Source organism: Acomys russatus, chromosome 23 (genome assembly GCF_903995435.1).
Source record: "Acomys russatus chromosome 23, mAcoRus1.1, whole genome shotgun sequence".
Classification (NCBI taxonomy): Eukaryota; Metazoa; Chordata; class Mammalia; order Rodentia; family Muridae; genus Acomys; species Acomys russatus.
This window is the reverse complement of record NC_067159.1, coordinates 11,533,810-11,557,792: the sequence shown is the minus strand read 5'-3', so window position 1 is coordinate 11,557,792 and position 23,983 is coordinate 11,533,810. Positions and strand designations below refer to the sequence as shown.

At 44.7% G+C, this 23,983-nt stretch overlaps 1 protein-coding gene across 1 annotated transcript in view; it reads left to right on the top strand.

Annotated features, from left to right (window-relative positions):
* Window positions 1-991: 991 nt before the first annotated feature.
* The window catches only part of Gpsm2 (G protein signaling modulator 2), a 47,025-nt gene continuing 24,033 nt past the window's right edge, over window positions 992-23,983 (top strand). Inside the window, 2 exon segments of the mRNA XM_051165667.1 lie at window positions 992-1,103; window positions 13,162-13,467. Of these exon segments, the coding sequence (XP_051021624.1) occupies window positions 13,412-13,467 (56 nt within the window). The 5' untranslated portion in view covers window positions 992-1,103; window positions 13,162-13,411.

The following is a 23,983-nucleotide window of genomic DNA, read 5'->3' as shown; positions in this document are numbered from 1 at the left end:
CTTTCCATGACACACACGTAAGGAGAAATGTTCCTTGGAACAGTGGTCATCGCCATCACCAGAGAGATACTGAAACCAGAATTTCTCTAGCACGTGCCCAACCCTGCAAAACATTAAAATTTCATCCCAGTGGAGAAATAAGCAGTAGCTATCTATAATGTGACTAACGTCATCATCTTCACACCAGAGAGAGTAGTTTTAAATGTTTTATGAAGAACAAACTACAACCTATTCTTCGGTGTGAACTTGAACATGAAGACACAAATAGAATGCGAATGTGGCTGCTGGAGCTGATTAAACTCGTCACTGTTTTTCCTTGGGAACCAGCGATCCAGCAGTCAAAAGGAGTTTGCTTTTCCAACAGCTGGAAACGCCAGAATTGTGACACAGCCTCAAGAACTGAGGCTCCTTGTTCAGACTTTCACACGGGACCCTCTGTTCCTTTTCACACAGGCCTCTTTCTTCCTCACTTCTGCCTCTTGGAAGACTTTCCCAGGGCGGGACTGAGCCTGCAGGGAAAAGAGGCACTGGGTTTGGGGCTGCCGCGTTCAAAGTCTGAACTAGAACCCAGCTTGAACTCTGATGTTTATTGTTCCACTTTTCGGCGTCTGAGGGAGAAATTCGGGGACAATAAGCTTCTAGTTGGTGGCGGACGAGCCCCTTTGAAACTAAGAGGACTAAACCCTATAGCCAGGGAGGCAAGCTCTCAGGTCTGAGCCCCAGCTCACCTAGCCCCGCCCCCCACCCGCCTAGCCCCGCCTCCGCCGTCGCCATTGGCTGGTCCAAAAGACGCGGGGCGTTGTCAGTTTGAATGGGAGAGCCCTGGAGCGAGGCGCAGGCGCAGAGGAGCACAGCCGCTGAGGGATCCTTGCTGGCGGTGGGACAGTCGGAGAGGCCAGGGGGTGGGAGTCCGAAGCTCTGGCCCACGTGACCTGCCGGGGGCGAGCGGCGGGGGCGCGCGCCGGCCTCCCACGGTGCCCCTGCTTGGCTTGGCGTCGCCGCGGGGACCCGCCTGGGGCGAGCGCCTTGGTCCCGGGGCTGCGGCCGGAGGCGCTCATCCTTGCACCGGCGCGGCGTTCCCCGGAGCCGTCGGCTGGAGGGAGGTGAGCGGAGCCTGAGGGGGCGACGGAGAGGGGCCGGGAGGGGGGGCGGGGGTCTCCGGCCACGTAGGCTCGACGGGCTCGGGTGACGGCCAGACCTCAGGGCTCCGCGGGGGGCTTGGCACCGGCTCGCGCGCTCGGTTGTCGTCCTGTGAAGTGCAGGGAGACTGGGGATCTGGGTTCTGCAGATCTTGAAAACGTTTGCTAGGATGCAGCGACTTCACGCGTCTCCCGAGCGTAACAGACAGTAGGTGCAAAGTCTTATCCCTTGTAGAATCGAATCCGAGGCACGCCGCCGCCCCCCACCCCCCACGACCGGGTCTCCAAGCCAGACAGTTTTGTGAGCTCACCTATAAACTCGTGAGCTTTTGGAGCCCAGAGTTGTCGGGTTTCTACTGGCAGGTGAAGTTGATACATTGTTGCAGTTTTAAAGCAAGCGTCAAAGGATGAGACCTTAACTCCGAAACCTGTAAGCGTACCTTAAGATGAAAAGTGGAAAACTTAATTTCCTTGTATTTTAATGGTAAACAATTAGGTAATTGTAACTAGTATCACTTGAACTGTTGGAACGAGTAATGATGGAAAATTTTATTTGCCTTAATGCATAATTTAACCGCGCTGTAGAATTAGAAGAGCTAAGTTCTTGGCTTTCCTGTCGGTGGCGTGTATTTACTGCAGTGCTGTGTGGGTTGTGTGAATTTTCAGAAACTGAATTTTCAGGCTACCTCTTTGGAAGGTTAAACTGAAGATTTTCCGCCTTGCTAGTGCCCACCGTGATTGCCTCTGATAAAGAGCACGTTTGTCTGGGGGTTCTACATGGCAAGGGCGCGGGCTCACTATCCAGAAGTACAAAAGCGAAGATCGCTGTCGTTTGACGGGGGGGGGGGGGGGGGGGGGCGGGGAGCGGGGGAGCGGGAAGGCGCGACTCAGGGGTGCCAGGCCAGTTGCAGGCATTCATAGGTTCCTCTTGCAAACTGTTTCTAACTTAAAATTCAAGGGTTAGACTGGTTATGAACTCAGACAGGGGGGTATTGTGGAAGCATGTCCCCCTGAAAAGTAGTTTACCTGAATTTTCAGTAAGTCAAACATGCAATATTACAAGCATGTTTTAATGCAAATCTAAGATTTAATACTAGGCTAATTGCAAAAAGTAATAGAATATAGTAGTTTTGTAAACGTGCTCCCACACCCCACCACCTCTATACTTGGGTTTGAACCCTGAGCCATGTGAACCCTAAGCAAGAGTTCTGTCACCGAGGTACATCCCAGCTCATTTATTTGAGACCGAGTGTTGTTAAGCTTCCAGGGTTGGTGAACCCTGGAACTTGGAGTCCTCCTGTCTTAACCTCCCCAGTAGCTGGGATTACAGAGGTGCAGAAATTACACCTGGTGTAAAATGGCTAGCTTTCTTTTTTCCTCCCTTTTTAAAAATTGTTTTGAGACAGGATCTCAGATAGCTCAGTTTGGCCTTGAACTCCTTCATTGTCCTGCCTCCACCTTCTCAGAGCTGATTACAGGTATGCCCTGGCCACACTTAGGGTCAGATCCACAGCTGCTTGTGTACTAAGCAAAAACTGAACACCAGCCTTAGCCTTACCCATAAAATAGCCCAAGAGTTACCTAAAAACACCAACTGTGGGCATTTATTTTTAAGATTGTGTCATTAGTAAGTAACTAGTGAGATTGAAACCATTGCCCAACCTCAGGGCACCAGCTGTAATGAATTTAAATCTCCACATACCTCGGAGTCCCATTTGTGGCCTGCTATTCTACTTAAAACCACCTATATGGCCAGTGTTTTGTGTTCAATGTGAAGGAATATTTCTGCCCTTCTATGGCCTTGCTTTTTCTTGTCTTCTAAATCAAACAACACTTCTCATATCTTTTAACCTTTCTAAAAACATAAGGATAAAATTTCCTTAATTTTCACATGAATATAGATAGATACAGTCTTCACTGTCAAACAGGAATGTGTTAAAACTCTTGTTTTGAGCTATTACAAAATTCATTATGTTTTGCAGAGCTGAGGGCTGCACCTCACATGCTTCTACCCAACTGAGCTGCACCCACCTAGCATTAGTGAATTCTTTGCTACCTCGTAGTTTTTGTCTTCTTCTCAGGTAAAAAATCAAAGGAAGATTCTTGGGCATCTGTCACACACAGAATAATGTCCTTGGTGTTCTGAGGTGACCAGAGGAGGCTTCTTATTCAGTTTTGAGGTTTTGTAGTGTTTTTCGCCTTTGTCTCCTCATCTTGCCCTATGTGATACTGCCAGTTTCTCTTCCTAACATGCAATTTTGCTATTTCTTTATTGGAAAAGAAAAAAAGGGGGGGGGGGTTGCTGGAGAGATGGCTCAGTGGTTAAGAGCGCCACCTGCTCTTCCAGAGGTCCTGAGTTCAATTCCCAGCAACCAGATGGTGTCTCACAACCATCTATAAGATAATCTGATATCCTCTTCTGCAGATAAAGCACTCATATGCAGTAAATAAAATAAATAAATCTTTTTTAAAAAAGAAAGAAAATAAAAAGGAAAAAAAAAGGTTCCTATAAGGTTCCCATAGCAGAAAAAATACACTGCCAAAACTTTGCCTGAGCCAGACAGTGCAAGCCTCACAGTCCAGTACTGTTCTACCCTCTCAGAAGTCTCTCTCACTGCTTTTTTGGAGCCAGGGTCTCTCTCTGTGTTAGCCTTGGCTGTCCTGGACTCCCTTTGTAGACCAGGTTGGTCTCTCTCACTCCTAACCAGCGTGCTTTCCCTGAGCAGTCTGCACACTCCACCTCTTTGCTTTTGCTTGAGTCGCTTCCCTTAAATAGAATGCCTTGCTGTGTTTGCCTAATAAGTTCTACCATCCCTCAGAGTGCCTGCAGTACAAATTTCCTTGCTTCCACAGAAGGTTGGTTTTTTTTTCCTTTTAAATTAGAATTCTCATAAAATTAAGCTGAGTAGAAACATTCCCTTCCATAGAAGGTAATTCATAACCTTTTTTTTTTTTGGTTTTTTGAGACAGGGTTTCTCTGTGTAACCTTGGCTGTCCTGGACTCACTTTGTAGACCAGGCTGGCCTCGAACTCACAGCGATCCGCCTGCCTCTGCCTCCTGAGTGCTGGGATTAAAGGCGTGCGCCACCACCTGGCTTGATTCATAACTTTTTTAATATATAAGATCATGATACATGATATATACACACACATATATATACATATATACTGTATATATTTTCCTATAACAAATCCTAAACTCAAATTTTTAGAGCTCTTTCGTTGGATGTAATGTTTTGCATTTAGGATTCATTTTTGTTTTAAAATATGTTTGAAGTTGATGTTGCCCTTTTAAGAGAACTGATCTAGTGCTGTTTACTAAGGAAGAACCAGTTATATTCAGTTCTACTATTCATTTTTTAAATTGTCATGTACGTGTATTGACAGATTAAAATTTGTGATTGACCAACATTGGTACAGTAGTAGCCTGTCTTATCCACAAGACCTCCAGTCTTGACACCTTGAGTAGCACCTAACCAGTCTTTTCTTGTATGAACATACCTACGATAATTAATTTATAAATTAAGTTAAGTAAGAAATTAACAACAGCTAATAATAAAAAATAGAGCAATTGTAGCAATATACTGTAATGAAATTGCCATTATTAAGTAAAATAAGAATTACTTGAATGAGGACTTGTGACATCTACTGACCAGGGTCATTACTGGCGAATGACTAAACAGGGCAGGTAACATACACAGTGTGGATACATTGGACACAGAGGGATGACTCACACTCTGGGTAGAACTGGGGAATTTCATGACACTCAAAATGGCTCATAAGTAAAGTCTTGTGATGTATTTGCTTTTTGGAATTTAGCCTCTAATAGTTTTTTGCCTACTGTTGACTGTAGGTATTGACACTGAAAAGGGAAGTCACAGATGAGAGAATTATTGTGACAATAAATGTCTGCGGGTCATGTTTGCAAGTGGCTTGGTAACTAGTTTTTCTCAGAGTTGTGTATTTCCCATTGTTGGCTAATAATGCTCCTCTTTTTCTATTAATAGTAGTCATGGGACTATTTTACATTTATTTCTTTGAACTCTTAATTATATGTTTGTCAGATAATTTAGTAGTCTCTAAAAAGGTAAAATTTGAATCCATCTTTACTAACTAAAAGACTACAGATAGGAAAAGGTAATAAATATATATATTTTACTTTTTAGAAACTGGGCTTAGTTTGTGCTTTTAGTCTTTTTACATTGTAACTTTTGCTGTGATCCCTTGTTTTGTTTTTGTTTGTTTTGACGGGACTAGTCCTTTAGAAATTACTGAATATATCATGTTTAATTAAAGTTTAGAATGTCTTTTTTAGAAAGATACTGAACTTCCTGCTGGCGCTATGTAAATAACCTAAAAGGGACCAAGCTTCATGCAGCAAAGTGCTTTTGAATGTATGCCTTTCCCTGCTCAAGAATGGCCTCTTCCCATTCTTTTAAAAAAGTTACCACATCTTCTATAGCTGAGTTTTACATCGGTATATCCTATTTAAGAATTAAGCATAATTAGCTAGAGATCATTTTTAATCAAGCCATTACAAGTCATTGAAAGTGCTGGGCACAGTGGCAGACGCCTCTAATCCCAGTACTTAGGAGGCAGAGGTAGGGGGATCTCTGTGAGTTGGAGGCCAGCCTTATCTACATAGCAAATTCCATGATAACCAGAGCTACATAGAGAGACCCTGTCTCAACAAAACAAAACAAAACAAAACAAAAAACCACTCCTTGAAAGCTTGTTAATCTAACTAATGGAGTTAAAAAGATTTGTTATTTGAAATAGTTTTGCAGAAAAGAAAATTTTAAATTCTGGAGCTTAGTATGATGAGCAATAAAACCAACTAACTGGGCAAAGTATTAGTTTTACTGTCATGAACATATTTAATGTACAGCCTTTTTCTTTTATTTGACTGTGTTTAGTAGTCTTTGACCCCACAGTCAGTGCTAGCAATGGAACACAGTCTATCATGAATGCTAGCCAGGTGCTCTTCTGAACTAACATCCCTAACCCTAACATACTTGTGATTTTAAATGTCAGTCACGTTGGAAACAAGTTCTGGTGACACATGCTTGTTATCCAGTCATGTGGGAGTAGGAGGTTAGAGGATCAGAGTTAGTTCTTCCCGGGCTACAGAGCTGACGCGGGGCTAGCCTGGGTGACGTAGAGTCCTGTCAACTCCCCCCCCCCAAACAAATAAAACCCCCTAAAAACCAACCAACCAAAAACCAGGAGAGTGCCACTGTGCATCTATGATCCATACTGGCGGGCAAAGACATGGAGGGTCCTTGGGCTTGCCAGCAAACGAGCCTAGCTGAATTGGCAAGATCCACGCTCAGTGTTAGAGCCTGTCTCAAAAATTTAGAGAGCAATCGAGGAAGAAATCCGTCATGGCTTCTGGGCTCTACACATGCATGTGAGAGTACATGCTTCCGCATTCATCTGCACACACACACACATCCATGTACCATCTGCACATAGAAATAGACACAGATCTTTGGGGCAGGATTTTTTTTTTTTTTTTTTTTTTTTTGGTTTTTCGAGACAGGGTTTCTCTGTGTAGCCTTGGCCATCCTGGACTCACTTTGTAGACCAGGCTGGCCTCGAACTCACAGTGATCCGCCTGCCTCTGCCTCCCGAGTGCTGGGATTAAAGGCATGCGCCACCACGCCTGGCTTTGGGGCAGGATTTTTAATTAAGTAACTACTGTGCCAGAGAAGACAATGACCAATACTAGCATTGTTGCTAAAACTAGCCTTCCTTTGACACTGAAGATTATAAGCATATATGCCAGTTAATAGAACAGCTGCACTTAGGTATGGTGGAGCATATATCTTGAGTTACTCATCAGCTCACAGTGTTCTGCATAGTTTACATTGTTGGCTTATAGAGTATGCTGGGGGAGAATCAGGACTTCTGTGTGTTGCCTTGATTTTTTTTTTTTTTTTTTAATCCTGGTGGAATTTCTTTTTAATTTTGCTACTGACTTTATAAAGATTTAGATTCCAAAAAGAAGAAAAAGACTGAGTTTTGTTTTTTTTTTTTTAAAGACTGAGTTCTTTAATATATTTTAGCTTAAAAATGTATGGATATTTAGACTGTTGAGATGGCTTAAAGGTAAAAGCACTTGAATTTGGTCCCTGGACACCAAGGTGGAAGGAGCTCTCGCTCTTCCTCTCTCTTTCCCTCCCTTCCTCCCTCCCCCTTATAATAATGATAAAGACAAGATACAAATCCAGGAGTTTCTGTCACTCAGCTCTTTCTTCCCAGACCTTTAGATGCTACATTTTTAGTTATCATTGGTGAATATGGTACTTTGTGACGTACAGGTTGAACACATTTAAACAGTCCAGTGTTTTCCTTCCACAGTGTAGTTTATAATCCAGTTTGCCAGTCGCCATGGGCACTATTTCACCAGTCTTGGAAGTCCTGTCAGCTCAGTTCACACTCTGCCTTCCCGCCTTGATTGCCTAAGTGGGCACTGTTTTCATTTTCGTCTTGGGTTTGACCATCTCATTTCAGGCACTGGTTTCTCACGTTAGTACTGTGTTTCAGTGTCAAAGTGAGCATCGCCTTTTGTTGATTTGAGCACTGAGCACAATGAACTGGAAGCCATGTTACCTTTAGGGCTGTGTTCCTGCCTTTGTCTTTCCTAGGTTCCCCTTTCTCCACGTTCTTCTCTTTTGTTTTGTGCTATGTTTTTTCTTTCATCAGAGAATTTAAGATTTGTTATTAATCGTGTGTGTGTGTGTGTGTGTGTGTGTGTGTGTGTGTGTGTGTGTGTGTGTGTGTCTACGTGTCTACCAGTGCCCACAGAGGCTAGAGGTGTCAGATCTTCTGGAGCCAGAGTGATAAGTATAAGACTCCTGATGTGCATGCTGAGAATCAGACTCGGATCATCTGGAAGAGTAGTACAGACTCATGAGTGCTGAGCCATTTCTCTAGTCCTTGGGTAGGTGTTGGGGTGTGTGTGTTTATATCTATCTGTCTGTCTATATCTTCCCATGCACTCTGCCCTACTGAGTCATTTTGTGTGTGTGTGTGTGTGTGTGTGTCTGTATCTTCCCATGCACTCTGCCCTACTGAGTCATCTTTGTGTGTGTGTGTGTGTGTGTGTGTGTGTGTGTATCTTCCCATGCACTCTGCCCTACTGAGTCATCTTGTGTGTGTGTGTGTGTGTGTGTGTGTGTGTGTTCCCATGCACTCTGCCCTACTGAGTCATCTTGTGTGTGTGTGTGTGTGTGTGTGTATGTGTCTGTATCTTCCCATGCACTCTACCCTACTGAGTCATCGTGTGTGTGTGTGTGTGTGTGTGTGTGTGTGTGTGTGTGTGTATCTTCCCATGCACTCTGCCCTACTGAGTCATCATCACCCAGCCTCGACTTCCTTAAGTAAGAACACTTAACTGTTCTCTTCGTTTTGCAGGTACTATTCTTGCTACTTGCCAACTTGTTTCTGCTTATCTTTCAAATAGAGTTTGACTAGAGATAAGACTTTGTGGAGGAGCTGAGGGTGTAGCTCAGTGGTCAAGCGCTTGCTTAGCATGCCTGAGGCTGCGCGTTCAGTCCTCAGCACCAAGGTGTGGTGGAATTAGAACTAAGTTCATGTCTACTTACATGCACATAATTTGACATAAAATAACCAGTTTCACCTAGGCTAGAGTTTATTCTAGAAGAGGCTGTTTTGGCACTCTGCTTTATTTCTTCCATAGTTACCACGATACACATGTGTTACTACAGCCTGTACTCTGAATTCTGATGTAGCAGGACCTTGTTTTGAGTTTGTTCTGGATTATTCCTACTTACTCCTGTGTTCATTGATAGAAGGCTGCTGTGTTTGACATGAAATATTACAACTAAAGGGATTTGACGAATTTGAACGTCATTCCTTAGAGGAAATTAATAAGATGTAAAAGATTAAAGATGACCTGACTTGGAGGTAAGAAAAGTAAGTTATCTGATGGGTGTTGCCAATATGTATAGGCTTTTTTAAAAGATCAGCTTTATGTGCATGTATGTATGTATGTGCACTGCAGGCCTGTCTGGTGCCCGCAGAATCAGAAGAGGGCACTGGGCGCCTTGGAACTGGAGTTACGGATGGTTGTGAGCCGTGAGAACGGAACGGAACTCACGTCCTTTCCAAGAGCAGCAAGTGCTGGTTTGCTCAGTGAGTAGTTCTCAAATGTCAGGGCCTTTCATCCCAGCGCGCAGAGGCAGAAGCAGGCAGATCGCTGTGAGTTCGAGGCCAGCCTGGTCTACAGAGGGAGTTCCAGGACTGCTAAGGCTACACAGAGAAACCCCTGTCTTGAAAAAAATTAGATGCAGGAGCACTTGTGTAGCAGGTGGAGCACCAGAGTTGAAAGAGAAGAGAGAAGAAAATGCTACCTAGTTGTTACAGAGCGTGTAACGCAGTTTGGGGGGATAAACGTGAACACTACAACCATAGTAACAGTTTACTTATGTGTTGTTTGTGGTGGGGTGTAGGTTTCAACCTTTTCAAAACCTGCTTTATTTGAGTTTCTTTAATGTTTATATCTCCCTTCCAACCCACGTACCCTAGATAGGAAAGAAAAGAAGCTAATGGGAACAGAAGTAGACCTTTTTGGACTCTGTTCCTGGGAGCCATTCCCCTGGCGTAGCCGGCAGGATTTCAGCAGACCAGCAATTAAACCAGAGTTGCTGTTGGAACCTGGAGCCCCGAAGTGTTCTCTGGAGCGGTCTCTCTAGGAGCGTCTCCAACGAAGTGGAGCAGTGGAGCAATGAGCAGCCAAAAAATACCAAGACCCCAAAGCCCCGCCCCTTGTTCTGGGCTCATATATAATTTCCTCTCGGAGTCTGTACTAAGATGCGTTTCAGCTGGAAAAAACCAAGCGCCCCCCCGCCCCACGAGGTGGTTCATCTTCTAGTGGATAAACATCACCTGATCTCTCACAGTCTGTTCCCCATCTCACACTTGGGATCAAAACAAAAACATGTTTACATCCACTACAGTGGGGCATACCCTTAATTCCAGGACTTTGGAATTGAAGGCAGGAGGATCAGGAGTTTCTTGGTGAGGTAGGGAGTTAAGGCTAACCTGGGCTATATGAGACCCTAGATTAAAACAAAACACAACACAAATCAGTTAACTGGTTATTCAATCAATTGATGTGGTTTTATGTGCAGTTTTTTTATAAAGTAAGGTATACACTTGCTAATCTGTTAAATGTGTAAACAGCTTACACTTTTACAAGTATAGTTGTTGTTGTTGTTATTATTATTATTATTATTATTATTATTATTATTATTATTATTATTATTATTAGATACAGGGTTTCTCTGTATAGCCCTGGCTGTCCTGGACTCACTTTGTGGACCAGGCTGGTCTCGAACTCAGAGATCCACCTGCCTCTGCCTCCCTAAATGCTGGGATTAAAGGCATGTGCCACCACACTGGGCTTTGAAGTTAACAGTTTTTAGTTATTAGTAAAAGTTGGGAATTTCATTATCTCATAGAAGACAAGATATTTAAATACAATTCAAGTTTAAATTAGATCCAAATACCTTTTCTTGCACCTCACTTTATGCCAGGCTAACCCTCACAGTGAATGATGGACAACCACCTGGTTGCCCTTTTAGCTGGTCGTGTAATCTAGATGCACTTCAGAGCCACTGTTCTGAGCATCTACACTAATTCTCTTCTGTCCTCTTTTTAAATGGGAGAAAGATACACAATGGAGTTGTGGGGGGGGGGGGGAGAAAGGGGTGGAGCTGGAGGAAGAGAGTCACTCATTAATAGCTGTAACTTCTCTTTTCATCCTTAAGTTATTGCTTCCTTTGTGGGGCGAGAGAAGCACTAGGAGGAATAATAGTGTATGTTCCTTACATCCACGCAGATGTGAACCTCGTTTCCTCTAGGAAGCATGGCAGTCTCCCAAGGCTGGCCTCCCGTCTCCTTACTGCTTCGCTGCTCTAAGGGCATTCACTGCAGAGCAAGGCTTGCTCATTACTTACAGTCTGGCTGTGCTGTAGCTGTGACACTTACAGGGTGTTATATGGAAGAAGAATCGGGCTTTGTTGTCGACGGCAGCGTGAAGAAAAGCCTGGGCAAACGGTAGAAACGAAGAGACCGCTGAAAGTGGGAGACAGCCTTGCAGTAGACCCCACAAGCAGCAGCTGTTCACCTTTGCAAATGTAGTAAAACGCTGGACAGTCGCCAGTGAAGGCTTTGTAGGCTTGTTTACAGCGCTGGAATCCTGGGGCTCTGCGGTTAGGTTACATCTTTATGTCTTTTTGGTTCTTCTCTAGTGTGCTGGTTTCTGGTGTGTCTGAACATGGACCATCTCTGCCAGCTGTGTCGGGACTTGTGCTGCTTGCGTCTGCTGACTGGAGCCTTTAAGTCTGAGGACTGCTCTGCCTTTGTTCCTTAAGGTTATGTCTGCTCCTTCCGTGGTGCTCCCGTTATACCCGAGAGCCTCCCATTTCTTTCCTTCTTGCACTCGATTTTTTTTCTTCCATTCATTGGCTTATTTTTCTAACTATGTCGCCTCTGCTGCCTGTCAGTACATCAGATTATTAGTAACAATCTTTGTGGAAGTTCATTTATAATAGTAAAAAGTAGGAATTTTTTTTTTTTTTAACAATCCATCCAGGTTTGATGGCGCACACCTGTAGTCCCAATATTCTGGGAGGCAGAGGTAGGCGGATCTCTGTGAGTTTGAGGGCAGCCTGGTCTACAAAGTGAGCCCAGGACAGCCAAGGCTACACAGAGAAAGTCTGTCTCAAAAAACAAAACAAACAAAACTAAACTAAAAAAATTTTTTTTTTCCAATCCAAATGCTCATCAACAGCAGATTGAAAAATACACTCACTATATAATGGAGTATGCTGGGAGGGGAGAATATGCAAATTACAGCTGTGGGCAACAGTGATTTAAGTGACTTTTTTTTTTTTTTTTTTTTTTTTTTTTTTGCTTTTCCAGACAGGGGTTTTCTGTGTAGCCTTGGCCATCCTGGACTCGCTTTGTAGACCAGGCTGGCCTCGAACTCACAGAGATCTGCCTGCCTCTGCCTCCCAGAATGTTGGGACTACAGGTATGCGCCACCATGTCCAGCTTTAAGTGACTCTTGAAACATGGTGTTGAACAAAACTGTAGAGAGCAAGATGATGTGTTGCTCAGGGCTGTGCACACACTTGTGGTAAAGTTAAGCAAGAGCATGGCGAACAGTCCATTCAGAGGCCGTCTGACAGAAGGCAGTGGAGAGGCTGGGGTGTCCAGGAGAGTCTCAGGACGGTGGGCGTGCATATTGTCTTATCAGTTGTGTTAAGTAAATATCTTGTCTGATTCTTTCTCATTTATACATATTTCCCATTGTACCTATTGTACCTGGTCAGTGTTAAAGCAACTATTTTAAAGAACTAAAATAGAATATACTTGCAAATGAACGCAACTATAATTTAACTACCAAGTGGTGTCCCTTTTGAAAGAGTAGATTTGCAGAGTTTAGTTGACTTTTTCAGACAGTTGTTGTTTCTTACTTGATTTTTTTTTGGAGGGGGGAGGTTCAAAACAAAGTTTCTCTGTGTAGCACTGGCTGTCTTAGACTCGATCTGTAGACCAGGCTGGCCTCAATTCACAGAGCCCCACCTGCCTCTGCCTCCCCGAGTGCTGGAGTGTGCACCACCACGCCCGGCTTTCACTTGATTTGTTAATAGCAGTTTTTAAAAGCTCAGGGTATCACAATTCTATTTTAAGGCCTTAGTCTGATGTGTGGCTTTTCCCATGATTCCCTTTATAGTGATAATTACGTAAGATGATTATACTTCCAGCCAGCGCTAAATTTAAGTGCACTTCTCCAGCAAACCTCTTAGAGTCACCTCTGTGCTTCCAATCTCCGTGGTGGCAGTCCAGACAGACAGACACAGCGTGGTGACTGCCTGGCCACAGTCAATGGCGGGGCCATGGTGGTGTGATCGTGTACAGCTTATAACGTTAGGTTGATCTTTGAAAACAGGACTTCCAGCAAAGCATCTTGTATTCCTTTTTACAGAAATGTTGCTGAAGTGCTGCTGAAGGGGCCACAGATGCAAGGATTTGGGACAGACACACTTGAACCTTTAAGCTGTCTGACATTGACCTCCTTTCATTATTAATAAGAAGCAGCAGGAGCTTAGGACGTGTTAACACCAGGTCATTCATGTACTAACCGGACAGTGTTCTGCAAACTCCTCTGCGCTGTCAAGGACGGGACTGGCACACTGACAGGAAGCTCGCATTCCCTCAGCTTATGATATGCCTGGATGGAGGGAGACTTGCTAACCCTGAGGGAGGACCATTCTTTCCATGTTCGCTACAGGTAAGACTGATGCTCTCTCAGCATGTAGCTGTTCCTCTGCCTTCGATGTCTGTTTGATTCTTGTCCGTTTCATTTTTTTTCGGTCTCAAAATTCTCAAAAGTATACCGACTACATTTAGTCTGTTCTGCAAGCAGAGTCTGGTGGTGGTGGTAAGTTTTGTGTGCTCTTTGTGGGAAAATGGCAGTAGAGACTCGTTATGTACTGTCATTTATTAATATTTTCTGGGAGGACTTGTGTGTAGCTGCTTTATGCTTTGTAACGTGTGCATTGGAGATGCAAAAAAGGAATATTTTTTAAAAACGTTGTGGGTACTAGGCGGACAAGCTGCTGTGAGAGTTTCTAACTTAGGGTCTTTTCTGGTCAGCCTTTCAAAACAGATGGCTTAAATAAGGTGGGAATGAGAGGACAGACCCACAGCCAGCTTAATATTTAGTAATAAGATACTAACGGCATTTCTGATAGAATAGGGACACAGCAAGCATATCTCTGTTGATATTTGGCATTGAATCTGGAAGATCTTGTCAAACCATGAAATAATTATTTAGTAAGATGATTATATAACAGTAGATTCGTTTTTAAAATGTATTAATGAACCAGACACCAAGGTTCATCAGTGTTCTCTCTGTTTTCTCTCCTGCTGGGGATTGAACCCATCGCCTTGTGTATGGTGGGCAAGTGCTCTGCCACTGAGTTTGGTCTCGGCACTCAAAATCTCCTGTGTTTGTTACTAAACTGTTCATGTCTTAACGTGTGTTTAAAAGGAGTCTTTGCTAGGACTGGGACTCAGCAGCAGGGGTTGGTTGGTAGCAGGCCTGGGACCGGCCTGTCTCAGTCTCCCAGCACTGGGATTGCAAGAGCATGGCACACATTGGGTGTTTTAATGTGGGTCCTAGGCTCTAACTTTTTTCCTTTAAAAACTACATTGCATTTATTTAGCTCATGATGTTTAGGGAGTCAGAGACAGTTTGTGTGAGTTGGTTCTCTCCTTCCACAGTGTGGATTCTGGGGGTGTGAAACAGGTGTAAAAGGAACTTTCATTTGCCTCTTTGAGTTGTTGTCTGGGAGGCTTACTGCCTGTCTGCCGACCTAGACCTCGTCCTGGAAGCTTCTGGCTTCCGTACAATCTAACCTAGGCCTAGAATGTTTTCAGCCTCTGAGACTAACTGCTTAATAAGCCCACCCTTTCTTGTCCTTTCTGAGCTCTGGGCTGGCTGCTTCAATTTGGCTGTTCTTGCTCAAACTCCTCTCCCAGCTGACTGATTCAATCTGGCTTCTCTCTCGGCCCCAGAATTGCTCTTTTTGGACTCAAACTAACTTCACCAATCTGCTCTAATCTTCTGTCCTTCTCATTCTCTGGCTTTTTTCATCTTCACCCGAGTTCTCTCTCTGCAACCTGTCTCTCTTACTGTCCTGGTAAAATGCCTCCCTCTCTCTCAGCATTGCCCCTTACGTAGCTTCCTTTTCCTCTCTGTTCTCATGAAATCTGTTCTGTCAAATCTTTCTCTGATTTGTCACTTTTTCTGCCACTCAATTAGACATCACTTTCAAACATGGGTGCTTCCTTCTACAAACGAACTTTACCTTCATTTGGGATTAAAGTCATGCACTACCACACCTGGACCTAAGCTTTTCTTTACCTGAAACTTGCTCTGTACCAGGCCAGCCTTGAACTCAGATCTGCTTGCCTCTGTCTCCTGGATTAAAGGTGTATTTGTATTCCAGCTGGACCACACAGACCTAGAAGAATGTGATCTCTTGCCAGAGCAGCCATGTTCTGAATTAAAACTCAGGTCACCAGGCTGGATAAGCACCATTACTCACTGGGCCATCTTACCCGCCTAGAACTCATGCCCTTATGCAAGCACTTTATTTCCCTATTTCCCCAGCCCAGTGAGAACATTTTTACTAAAAATTTAAAAAACTCAGGCTGGCGAGATTGTTCAGTAGAAAAGGCACTTGCAGCATAAGCTGGCATGCACGTACGTGATGGAAGGAAAGAACTGACTTTCAAGAGTTGGCCTCTCTGGCATACAGTGGTATACATGTGCATGTGTGCACGCATAGAACATGGTGAGCAAATGTCTGAGGTATGTGGCCCCTTCCTGTAGTCTCAGCACTTGGTACTGAAGTAGGAGTGTACTGCTTTGAGGTCAAGGCCAGCCTGAGTGATACGGGGTTCTAGTGTAGGTACGGAGTAAGACCTTGGGGATGGGGCCGGGGAGACGGACTGGAGGGCAGAGGGTGGAGGGGTGGGCTGGAAAGATGGCTCAGAGGTTAAAAGCTTAAAGGTCCTGAGTTCAGTTTCCAACAGCCACATGGTGGCTCACAACCATTTATAATGAGATCTGGTGCTCTCTTGTAGCATGCAGGAGTACATGCAGGCAAAAACACTATATACGTAATAAATAAATCTCTTAAAAAAATTTTTTTTGAGACAGGGTTTCTCTGTGTAACAGCTCTATACTCCTGGAACTCGCTCTGTAGACCAGGCTGGCCTTGAACTCACAGAGATCCACCTGCCTCTGCCTCCCAAGTGCTGGGATTAAAGGTGTGCGCCACCACCACCCAGCAAAAATATTTTTAGAGAGAGGAGAATGGAAGACAGTCTTGGACAGGCATTTAATATGCAGTACTCTCATGTTAACCCTAGGCCACTGTATCCTCACACACACACCTGAACGTTTACTTCCCTTCCCTTCTCTGCTCTGCAGGAAGTGCTGCTAGCTTCATCCGCCATCTGCAGCTTTCCCAGACTGCTCTGGTTCAGGGTCCCAGCATCTTCCCTCTTCACTCCCAGCATTCCCCACTCTTACCTTCCTGGAATCACCTTCAGTTTGCCACCGGGCTCAGTGAAAACAGAGCTGCCTGAGCAGCCGTGCGTGGCCCCTAGACGCCTGGATCAGCTAAGCTGAACACAAAGTGAGATGCTCCACCTCTGCCTTTGTGCCGAGCCGTACACTTGCCTTCTGTGATTTCCATCTTGCACTTGGAGCTCTGAGCACTGCTCTGTTGTGTCTCAGTGCTTTTGCTTAGGCTGTGCATGGTGAATGAATCCCCTGCTTGCTTTAGCTAATTCTACTGAATGTCTAAGATTCAGCTTAGAAACCTCAGATAGAAACCTTTTCTAAGCTTCTTAGTTTGCTTACATGGTGACCTGTGCGTGTTTCTGTCTCCGCACAAACTATAGTTAGGGCGAATGAATGGCTGCCCTTGTTGTCTTCCTCCTCCTCCTCTTCCTCTTCCTCCTCTTCTTCCTCCTCCTCCTCCTCTTCTTCCACCTCCTCCTCCTCTGTTTGTTTTGTTTTCTGAGACAGGGTTTCTCTGTCAGGATAGCCTTGGCTGTCCTGGACTCTCTTTGTAGACCAGGCTGGCCTTGAACTCATATAGACCTGCCTGCCTCTGCCTCCTGAGAGCTGGGGTTAAGCCACCACACTGGCTTGCTTTTCCTTCTTTAGCTCTCCATTATTTCTTTGGTCGTTAGTACCTCAGGGCAGCCAGGTTGCTTAGCACTTGTTTGGGGTACATGCCTGCTCAACTCTGTTGGACATTACCTCAGATGAAGGATCACTGCAAAGTGTGGTGCGCCCTCCGATACAGTCTATGAACTGCAGATAACTTGGAAAGGATTGGCCCCCTCCCTGTAGGAAGATTTTTCTGTTCTTTTCCCATGACGTCAGACCTGGTTGCACATTGCTATAGGACTTCACCAATGAAATACTTGTAACTATCTATAGTAAAAATATACCGAACACATCCCCAGCTTCATCAGTGCTTTGTAGAGTGTGGCTGTGTCTAGTTTCCGGGGACGATGCAATGCTTTGCGTTAGGTGTGGCCTACTGTACATTCCTCTGCTGCTGTAAGTACTCAGCATGCTCTGTTTATCCATTTGGCTCATTTGTTGTAGAATTCCGTGTCTATCCCTTGAGGAGTTTCTATAGGTCAGTGACTACAGTTTTAGAGTATTTCCCTTGATAATTAAGGAAGACCCCTCCCTAGAAACATCAGAATACTTTAGGAAAGTTTACACCTGTTTAGGAACATGTATGTTGATAATAAAATGAACACATTTCTAAACTTTAAGAAAGTATGAGTGACTTTAGAGAACTTTAGGTGTGATGACATAATTTTACACACAAAATCAATCTCTCTCTGTCTCTTTCTCTTTCTCTCCCTCTGCTTGATAGGGTCTTATGTGCCCAGGTTAGTCTCAAACTCCTGAGCTCAAGTAACCCTACCGCTTTCTGGAATTAAAATGATGATGATATTAAAAATACTTTTAGTGATATTAAAAATACTTTTAGCAATATATCTATTTTTAGTAAAATACACATTCTAGAATTTATTTCAAGATAATCTGGGGTTGCAGTTATCTTAGGAGTAGAGATGAAACATTGATTGTATTCGTAATTGTTAAATTGAAAGATGGATATGTTAAAATGTCAGGCACGGTGGCACACACCTGTAATCCCAGCAGCACTCTTGGAGGCAGAGGCAGGTGGATCTCTGAATTCTAGGTTAGCCTGGAGAGGGGGGAGGGAGACAGACAGAAATGATTATGTTATATTCATAACATTAATTTCTTTGTTTTGTATTTCTTTGGGACCTGTCCTTGTTTGTCCTTGTCACATAAATAATAAACATTTCAATACTTTGTAAAACTAAGATAATTGCATTCAAGTAAAAGGAGTAAACTACAAGCTGGAGAGATGGCTCAGCCATTAAGAACACTTTTTGCTTTTTGCAGAGTACCCAAATTTGGTTCCCTGGCACCAATGTCAGACTCACAGCCATCTGTAAGTCCATCAAACTCCAAGGGGTCTGATACTCTCTCTGGCGTCTGAGGGAGGGCACCTCCACACATGGCATACATTCATAACACAGAGAGAGAGAGAGAGAGAGAGAGAGAGAGAGACAGACAGACAGACAGACAGACAGACAGACAGACAGACAGACACAGGAGTAAGAATAAAAACAAATATTCCTAAAAGGAAAGAAATAGGACTGGGGAGATGCTCAGTGTAAGAGTGTTGGCTGCCTAAGCATGAGGGCCTGAGTTCAGATCCCCAGCACTCACATGAAGGCCAGGTGTGGCCATGTGTGTAACCACACTGTGAGGGATGAGGTAGAGACACATAGATTCCTGGAGCTTACTGGCCATTACTTACAGTATTTCAGGACACACAGTGTCCTCCATTGACCTCTGAACACACAAACCTGTACATACACTAAACATACAGATAAATAAAATGAAAATATTATAGAAGATAATGTGGGGGCCTGCAGAGGCGACTCAGTTGGCAAGTGCTTGTCCTGCCTTCCGTGGACCTGAGTTTAATCCCTAGAACCCACATGTAAACAACAACAACTAAAACCCCAAACAAGCAGGAGCCAGGCTCAGTGGCACTGTGCTGTAGAGGCCGAAGCACTCAGATTCTGGAGCTCACCAACAGCCAGTGCAGCCCACTCTAAGTTCCGGGCCGGTTAGAGACCTGTCTCAAAATGGCTCCTGGGGTGCAGTGTGGAGATGGCTTATAGGAGCTAGGACTGGTGGTAGAGAAGCTTCCTGCCCAGGCAGAGTGCACTGGGAGGCAGAGCCAGGGCTTGTGAAAGGAGGTAGGGAGCAGCACCCCCGTTTCCGATCCTAGGTCCTGACTTCCACGATCTATCAGGAGAAACCTTGCCATGCTTTTGAGGGGCCGGATTTGAACATAATCAATATTGTTAGATATTTGCAAACGCAGCATCAAGATTTGTATGTTGTGTTTGCGTTGACTGATACAATATAATTAAGGAGGTAATGAAGATGCTAAATGTGGAAGTGAGAAAAATTAGTTGAGGAGTCAAAATAACACAGGCTTGTGCAAAGGAGGAATTACACCTGACATGTTTGATGCATTTGTACTAATTACTTTTCTGAATATTGTCACAAAATGGCTGACCAGTCCATCAGGATAGGGAAGGCTTGGCGGCAGTGGTTGCCTTCCATCGATACTCAGGAAGTGGAGAGCAGTGACTCTGGCATTTAATTACGTCATCTTTTTCATTCAGTCCAGGATCCCAACTGCCACACCCCCATTTAGGGTGAGTCCACCCCAGTTAATACAGAACTCCTTCACAGATAGCTTCAGAAGCTCCCTCCTGGCTGGTCCTGTCAGGCTGACAGTTGATAGTCACAGATGGTGGGCCTCCTTCCATTTATTGAAAGTAGTTTCTTTTATTATACAGCTAGACAGGCCACCAGGAAAGACTGGAGAAGCAGTTGTAAGACTGAGACCTCTAGAGAGATCTCTAGTCTATTCCAGGAGTCCCCACTAAGAGACGGAGTCCATTGTCGATGCAAATGCATAGGAATAGGAATTTATTGAGCCATCGAGATGGGGTCTGTCCAGATCTTTCAAGCTGCAGACCCCGAGAAACAGAGGCACAGGCCTCTAATAGGTTTTAGACAAAGAAATGAGTTTTACAGTATGTGACTGGTTGGCATTTGGGCAGAAAAGCTGCAAGCAGGGAGTTACAAGTCTTGGCGTTTGGTGGTTGGATAGTGGGTGGAGGGGCAAGCTGACCTATGGGAAAGATTGGCTGAAGCAGTCACAGGGGGCGTTTAGGAACTTTTTTAGTTGGGGAGGGGTAGTGGAAATTTTAAGCACAGCTGGTTGTCCTTGAGTCCAGCTGGACTCTGAGCACAGACTGAGACCTTGAGTCAAGTTGGACTCTTCAAGGTTTTTCCTGTCCCTGCCGCACACACACACAGTGATCTGATATCTGTCTGTCCTTGGTTCAAGCTGGACCCCCCTAGAAATGTACATGCTTTGGCCTTAATGAGGGTCTTGAAGGGAGGACTGAGTAGGCCGACTTTTACATTTTCCCAGACTTTGGCCTTAATGGGGGTCTTTAAGAGGGCTGGTTCTTTCACAGTGTGGGAGGAGTGTTGTCCTGATCTGTTTCCACATCTGAGTGTGTTCTGTTTCCAGCCGCACTGGTAAACAGCTGAAGTAGTTGTCCCCTCATGACAGAAAGGATAGCAAACTACTTTCTCGGTCATTGTTTAATGCTCTTCTGAAAAATGTGTATAATTAACTTGTACTTTACAATTACAAATATTTGACTGGAGTTGGGGATTTTGTCAAAACATTAACTTGTTCCCTCATAATATATAATAGAGTCATAATATGTCTGCATTAACAGTGCCCTGGAGAGTTTCAAGTTTTATTTGAGACATTAGTTACTGTAATAACTTGGGGTTTCTCATGGTCTCAGAGGCCAGTGAGGCCAGCAGGGTTCCAGTTGACTGCCGTGGTTTCTAGTGACAGTTACATAAAATGTCTTTTTAAAGTGTGTGACCTGGGCTGGGGGTGTCTCAGTAGGTAAAGTGGGTTACAAACATGAAGGCCTGAGTTCAGCTCTCCAGCACCCGTGTAGCAGCTGGGTGTGATAGCATGCATGCCTGTCACCTCAGCACTGGGGATGCAGAGGCAGGTGAGTCACTCACTGGCCAGCCAGTGGAGCCAAATGGGTGAACTCTAAGTCTCGGGGCAGACTGTCTTGCAAGTAAGGTGGAGAAACACCTGACTGCAGTCTCTGGCCTCCCGACTGTACACACAGGTAACTAAGCCCACACATGCATGCACACAAATGTGTAACCTTTTACTTTGTTGTTGTTGTTTTCAATACATCCTGACCCCAGTCTCCACTCCTTCCACTCCTTCCACTCCTCCTCTCCCCCAGAACCACTGCTCCCCTGTTCCCTCTCAGAAAAGAGCAGGCCTCCCTGGGATGTCAGCTGAACCCAACATAACAAGCTACAGTGAAACTAGGCACAAACCCTCATATAAAGGCTGGGCGAGGCAACGTAGCAGAAGGAAAAGGGCCCCAAGAGGAGGTGACAGAGTCACAGACACCCCAACTCCCCCTGTTAGGAGTGCCACAGAAAACTCAAGCTATACAGCCATAACATGTATGCAGAGGGCCTAGCACAGACCCTGCAGGCTCTGTGATTGCCACTTCCGTCCTGGTGAGTCCCTGTGAACCCTCTTTAGTTGGTTCCGTGGGCCTAGTATCCTCACCTCTCTGGCTCCTACAATCTTCCTCCTCTTCTGTGGGTTCCCAGGACTCCCGTGGGAGGGGCCCAATGCAGAAAACTTCAATTTGGGCTCTCTCTGCCTAACGTCAGGCTTCAGGCATATGGTCCATCAGCTGCTGGGGAAGCTCTCTGATGACGATGGGCTAGCCACTGTGTTCTCTCAGAATGTGTAACTCTTATGATATCATTTTGTCTACAGATAGATTTTGTTTTGTATCATGTCATTGGGATTGATGATAAGTTATGTAAATAAATGTATAAATCCCATATATTTGTACTGGTGATATGTGTTTATATGGATGTTTACTTTATATGATAGTTGCTTTTATATGGATGTAGGCAAACACATAGGTCTTGTTTGCAAATTCCTTCCATGTGAATAATTGTGTACATATATGTAGACGTACACGCTTCTGTTGCCCTCTCAAAGTGTATCCCTCTGGTAATCAGTAGATACTCACTGGTTTCAGTATTTAGACAAACACAACAGTTCAGATACCTCATCTAGCAACCTTCATGTAAAGGGAAATTTTCTCTATTTCAAACGCACACATAAAGAAATGTAAATAGGGAGGCTGGAAAGATGGCTCAGTGGTTAAGAGTGCCTCCTGCTTTTTCAGAGGTCCTGAATTCAATTCCCAGCAACCACAACCATCTATAATGTGGTCTTATGCCCTCTTCTGGTCTGCAGGTGTACATGCAGGCAGAGCACTGTATACATAATAGTAAATACATCTTTAAAAGAAAAAAAGAAATGCAAATAGCTGTTTGTGGTGGTGCATACCTGTGATCCTGGTACTCTGGAGACTGAGGCAGGAGACTTTCCAGTTCGAGGCCAGCCTGGGCTACAGAGTGAGGCTGAGTCAAGACAGAAAAAGAAATGAGGGGAAATACACAAGTATAGGCCAGGCTATAAAGAGAGTCCAGGACTGCCAAGGCTACACAGAGAAACCCTGTCTTGGGAAAAAAACCAAAACAAACAAACAAACAAACAAAAAACCAAACCAACAACAGCAAACCTACAAATATAACTAAATACCTGCACAAGACTGGGCCTATCAACATTCCATCATGAGCTGGGGAGGACTCCTGAGTCCCCCACCTTTTCTAGAAGAGCTGTAGGCAGTTAACAGTTGCTAGGAGATGGGGGTGGGGGGGGGGAGGGTCATATTCCCAGGGTTGTAGCTACTGGTAAGTTGCCCAGTGCAAGTAAATGACCTCTCCTCATGCTCACTCAAGGAATCCTAACTAGATTCAGTAAGGCACCAATACCTCCCATACCCACAAGCTGGAAGGACTACTTGTTGACAGGAAGAAAGGCTTGGCAGTGCAGGGAGGGGGTAAGAGAGGATCACGCATGTCGTATACCTGTGTGGAACTGTGAAAGCATAAGTAAATGTAAAACGACAGCTGGTTATGTTTCTGGCTAGATTGCTTTCACCTCCCATGTGCTCAGTTCTTCCCTCCTATGTCTGCTTGGTTCCATCTGAGGTGGTAGCGGCGTCAGAGCCTTGACTGTATCGACTGGATTGCCTCCATGAGTTCATACGCCATAGAACAAGCGGTAGACATCAACTGGGTCTTTAGAGTTACTAAGGAGACGATGCCAGAGTCTAAAGTTGAAAATTACCCGTTACAGATGGCTGCGAAGAGCTGCTTGTTCTAAGTCAAGTCTGCTTTGACACTTTGCAGTTGGCTCTGTTGATCTCTGTCGATCTCTGTCCTGACCTTTTCTAGTTCCGTCACATTTATTTTCTACTTTTACAAACCATCTTAATGTATGCCTCTAAGGGCAGCCTGGCGTGTCATTGTTCCCAGGAAGACGATACATCTCCTTTGACAGAGTTTCTCACTGCCCTAAAGGTTGCCACCTAGGCTAGACTGTCTAGCCAGCAAGTCTGTGGACCCCTTGCCTCTCCAAAGCCAGGGCGACAAGCGTGTGCCACACGTGCCATGCTGACATGGGTGTGGGGAATGAAACCAGGTCCTTATGCTTGCAAGGCAGGTGCTGTAATAGCCAGGCTATCCATAGTCCTCACACCACCCCCTGCTGTACCAGCTAAGCCATCTCCACCTAAGTTTCTGTGTTCTGAGGAAGCTTCTTGACCTTCTGTTCTCTGCTGAATCAAGACATTTAGTTCCTTTATTCTTTTAGACTTTAATTGTTTGTGTGCTTGTAAAAAATGGAAAGGGAGATCAGGCATGGTGGCACACGCCTGTAATCCCAGCACTCAGGGAGGGAAGCAGAGACAGGCATGTCTCTGTGAGTTCGAGGCCAGCCTGGTCTACATAGCAAGTCCAGGACAGCCAAGGTCACATAGAGAAAGCCTGTCTTAGAAAACAAAAACAACCCCCCTCCCAAAAAAAGATGGGAAAGGAGTGTGTGTGTGTGTGTGTGTGTGTGTGTGTGTGTGTGTGTGTGATGGAGAAGGGT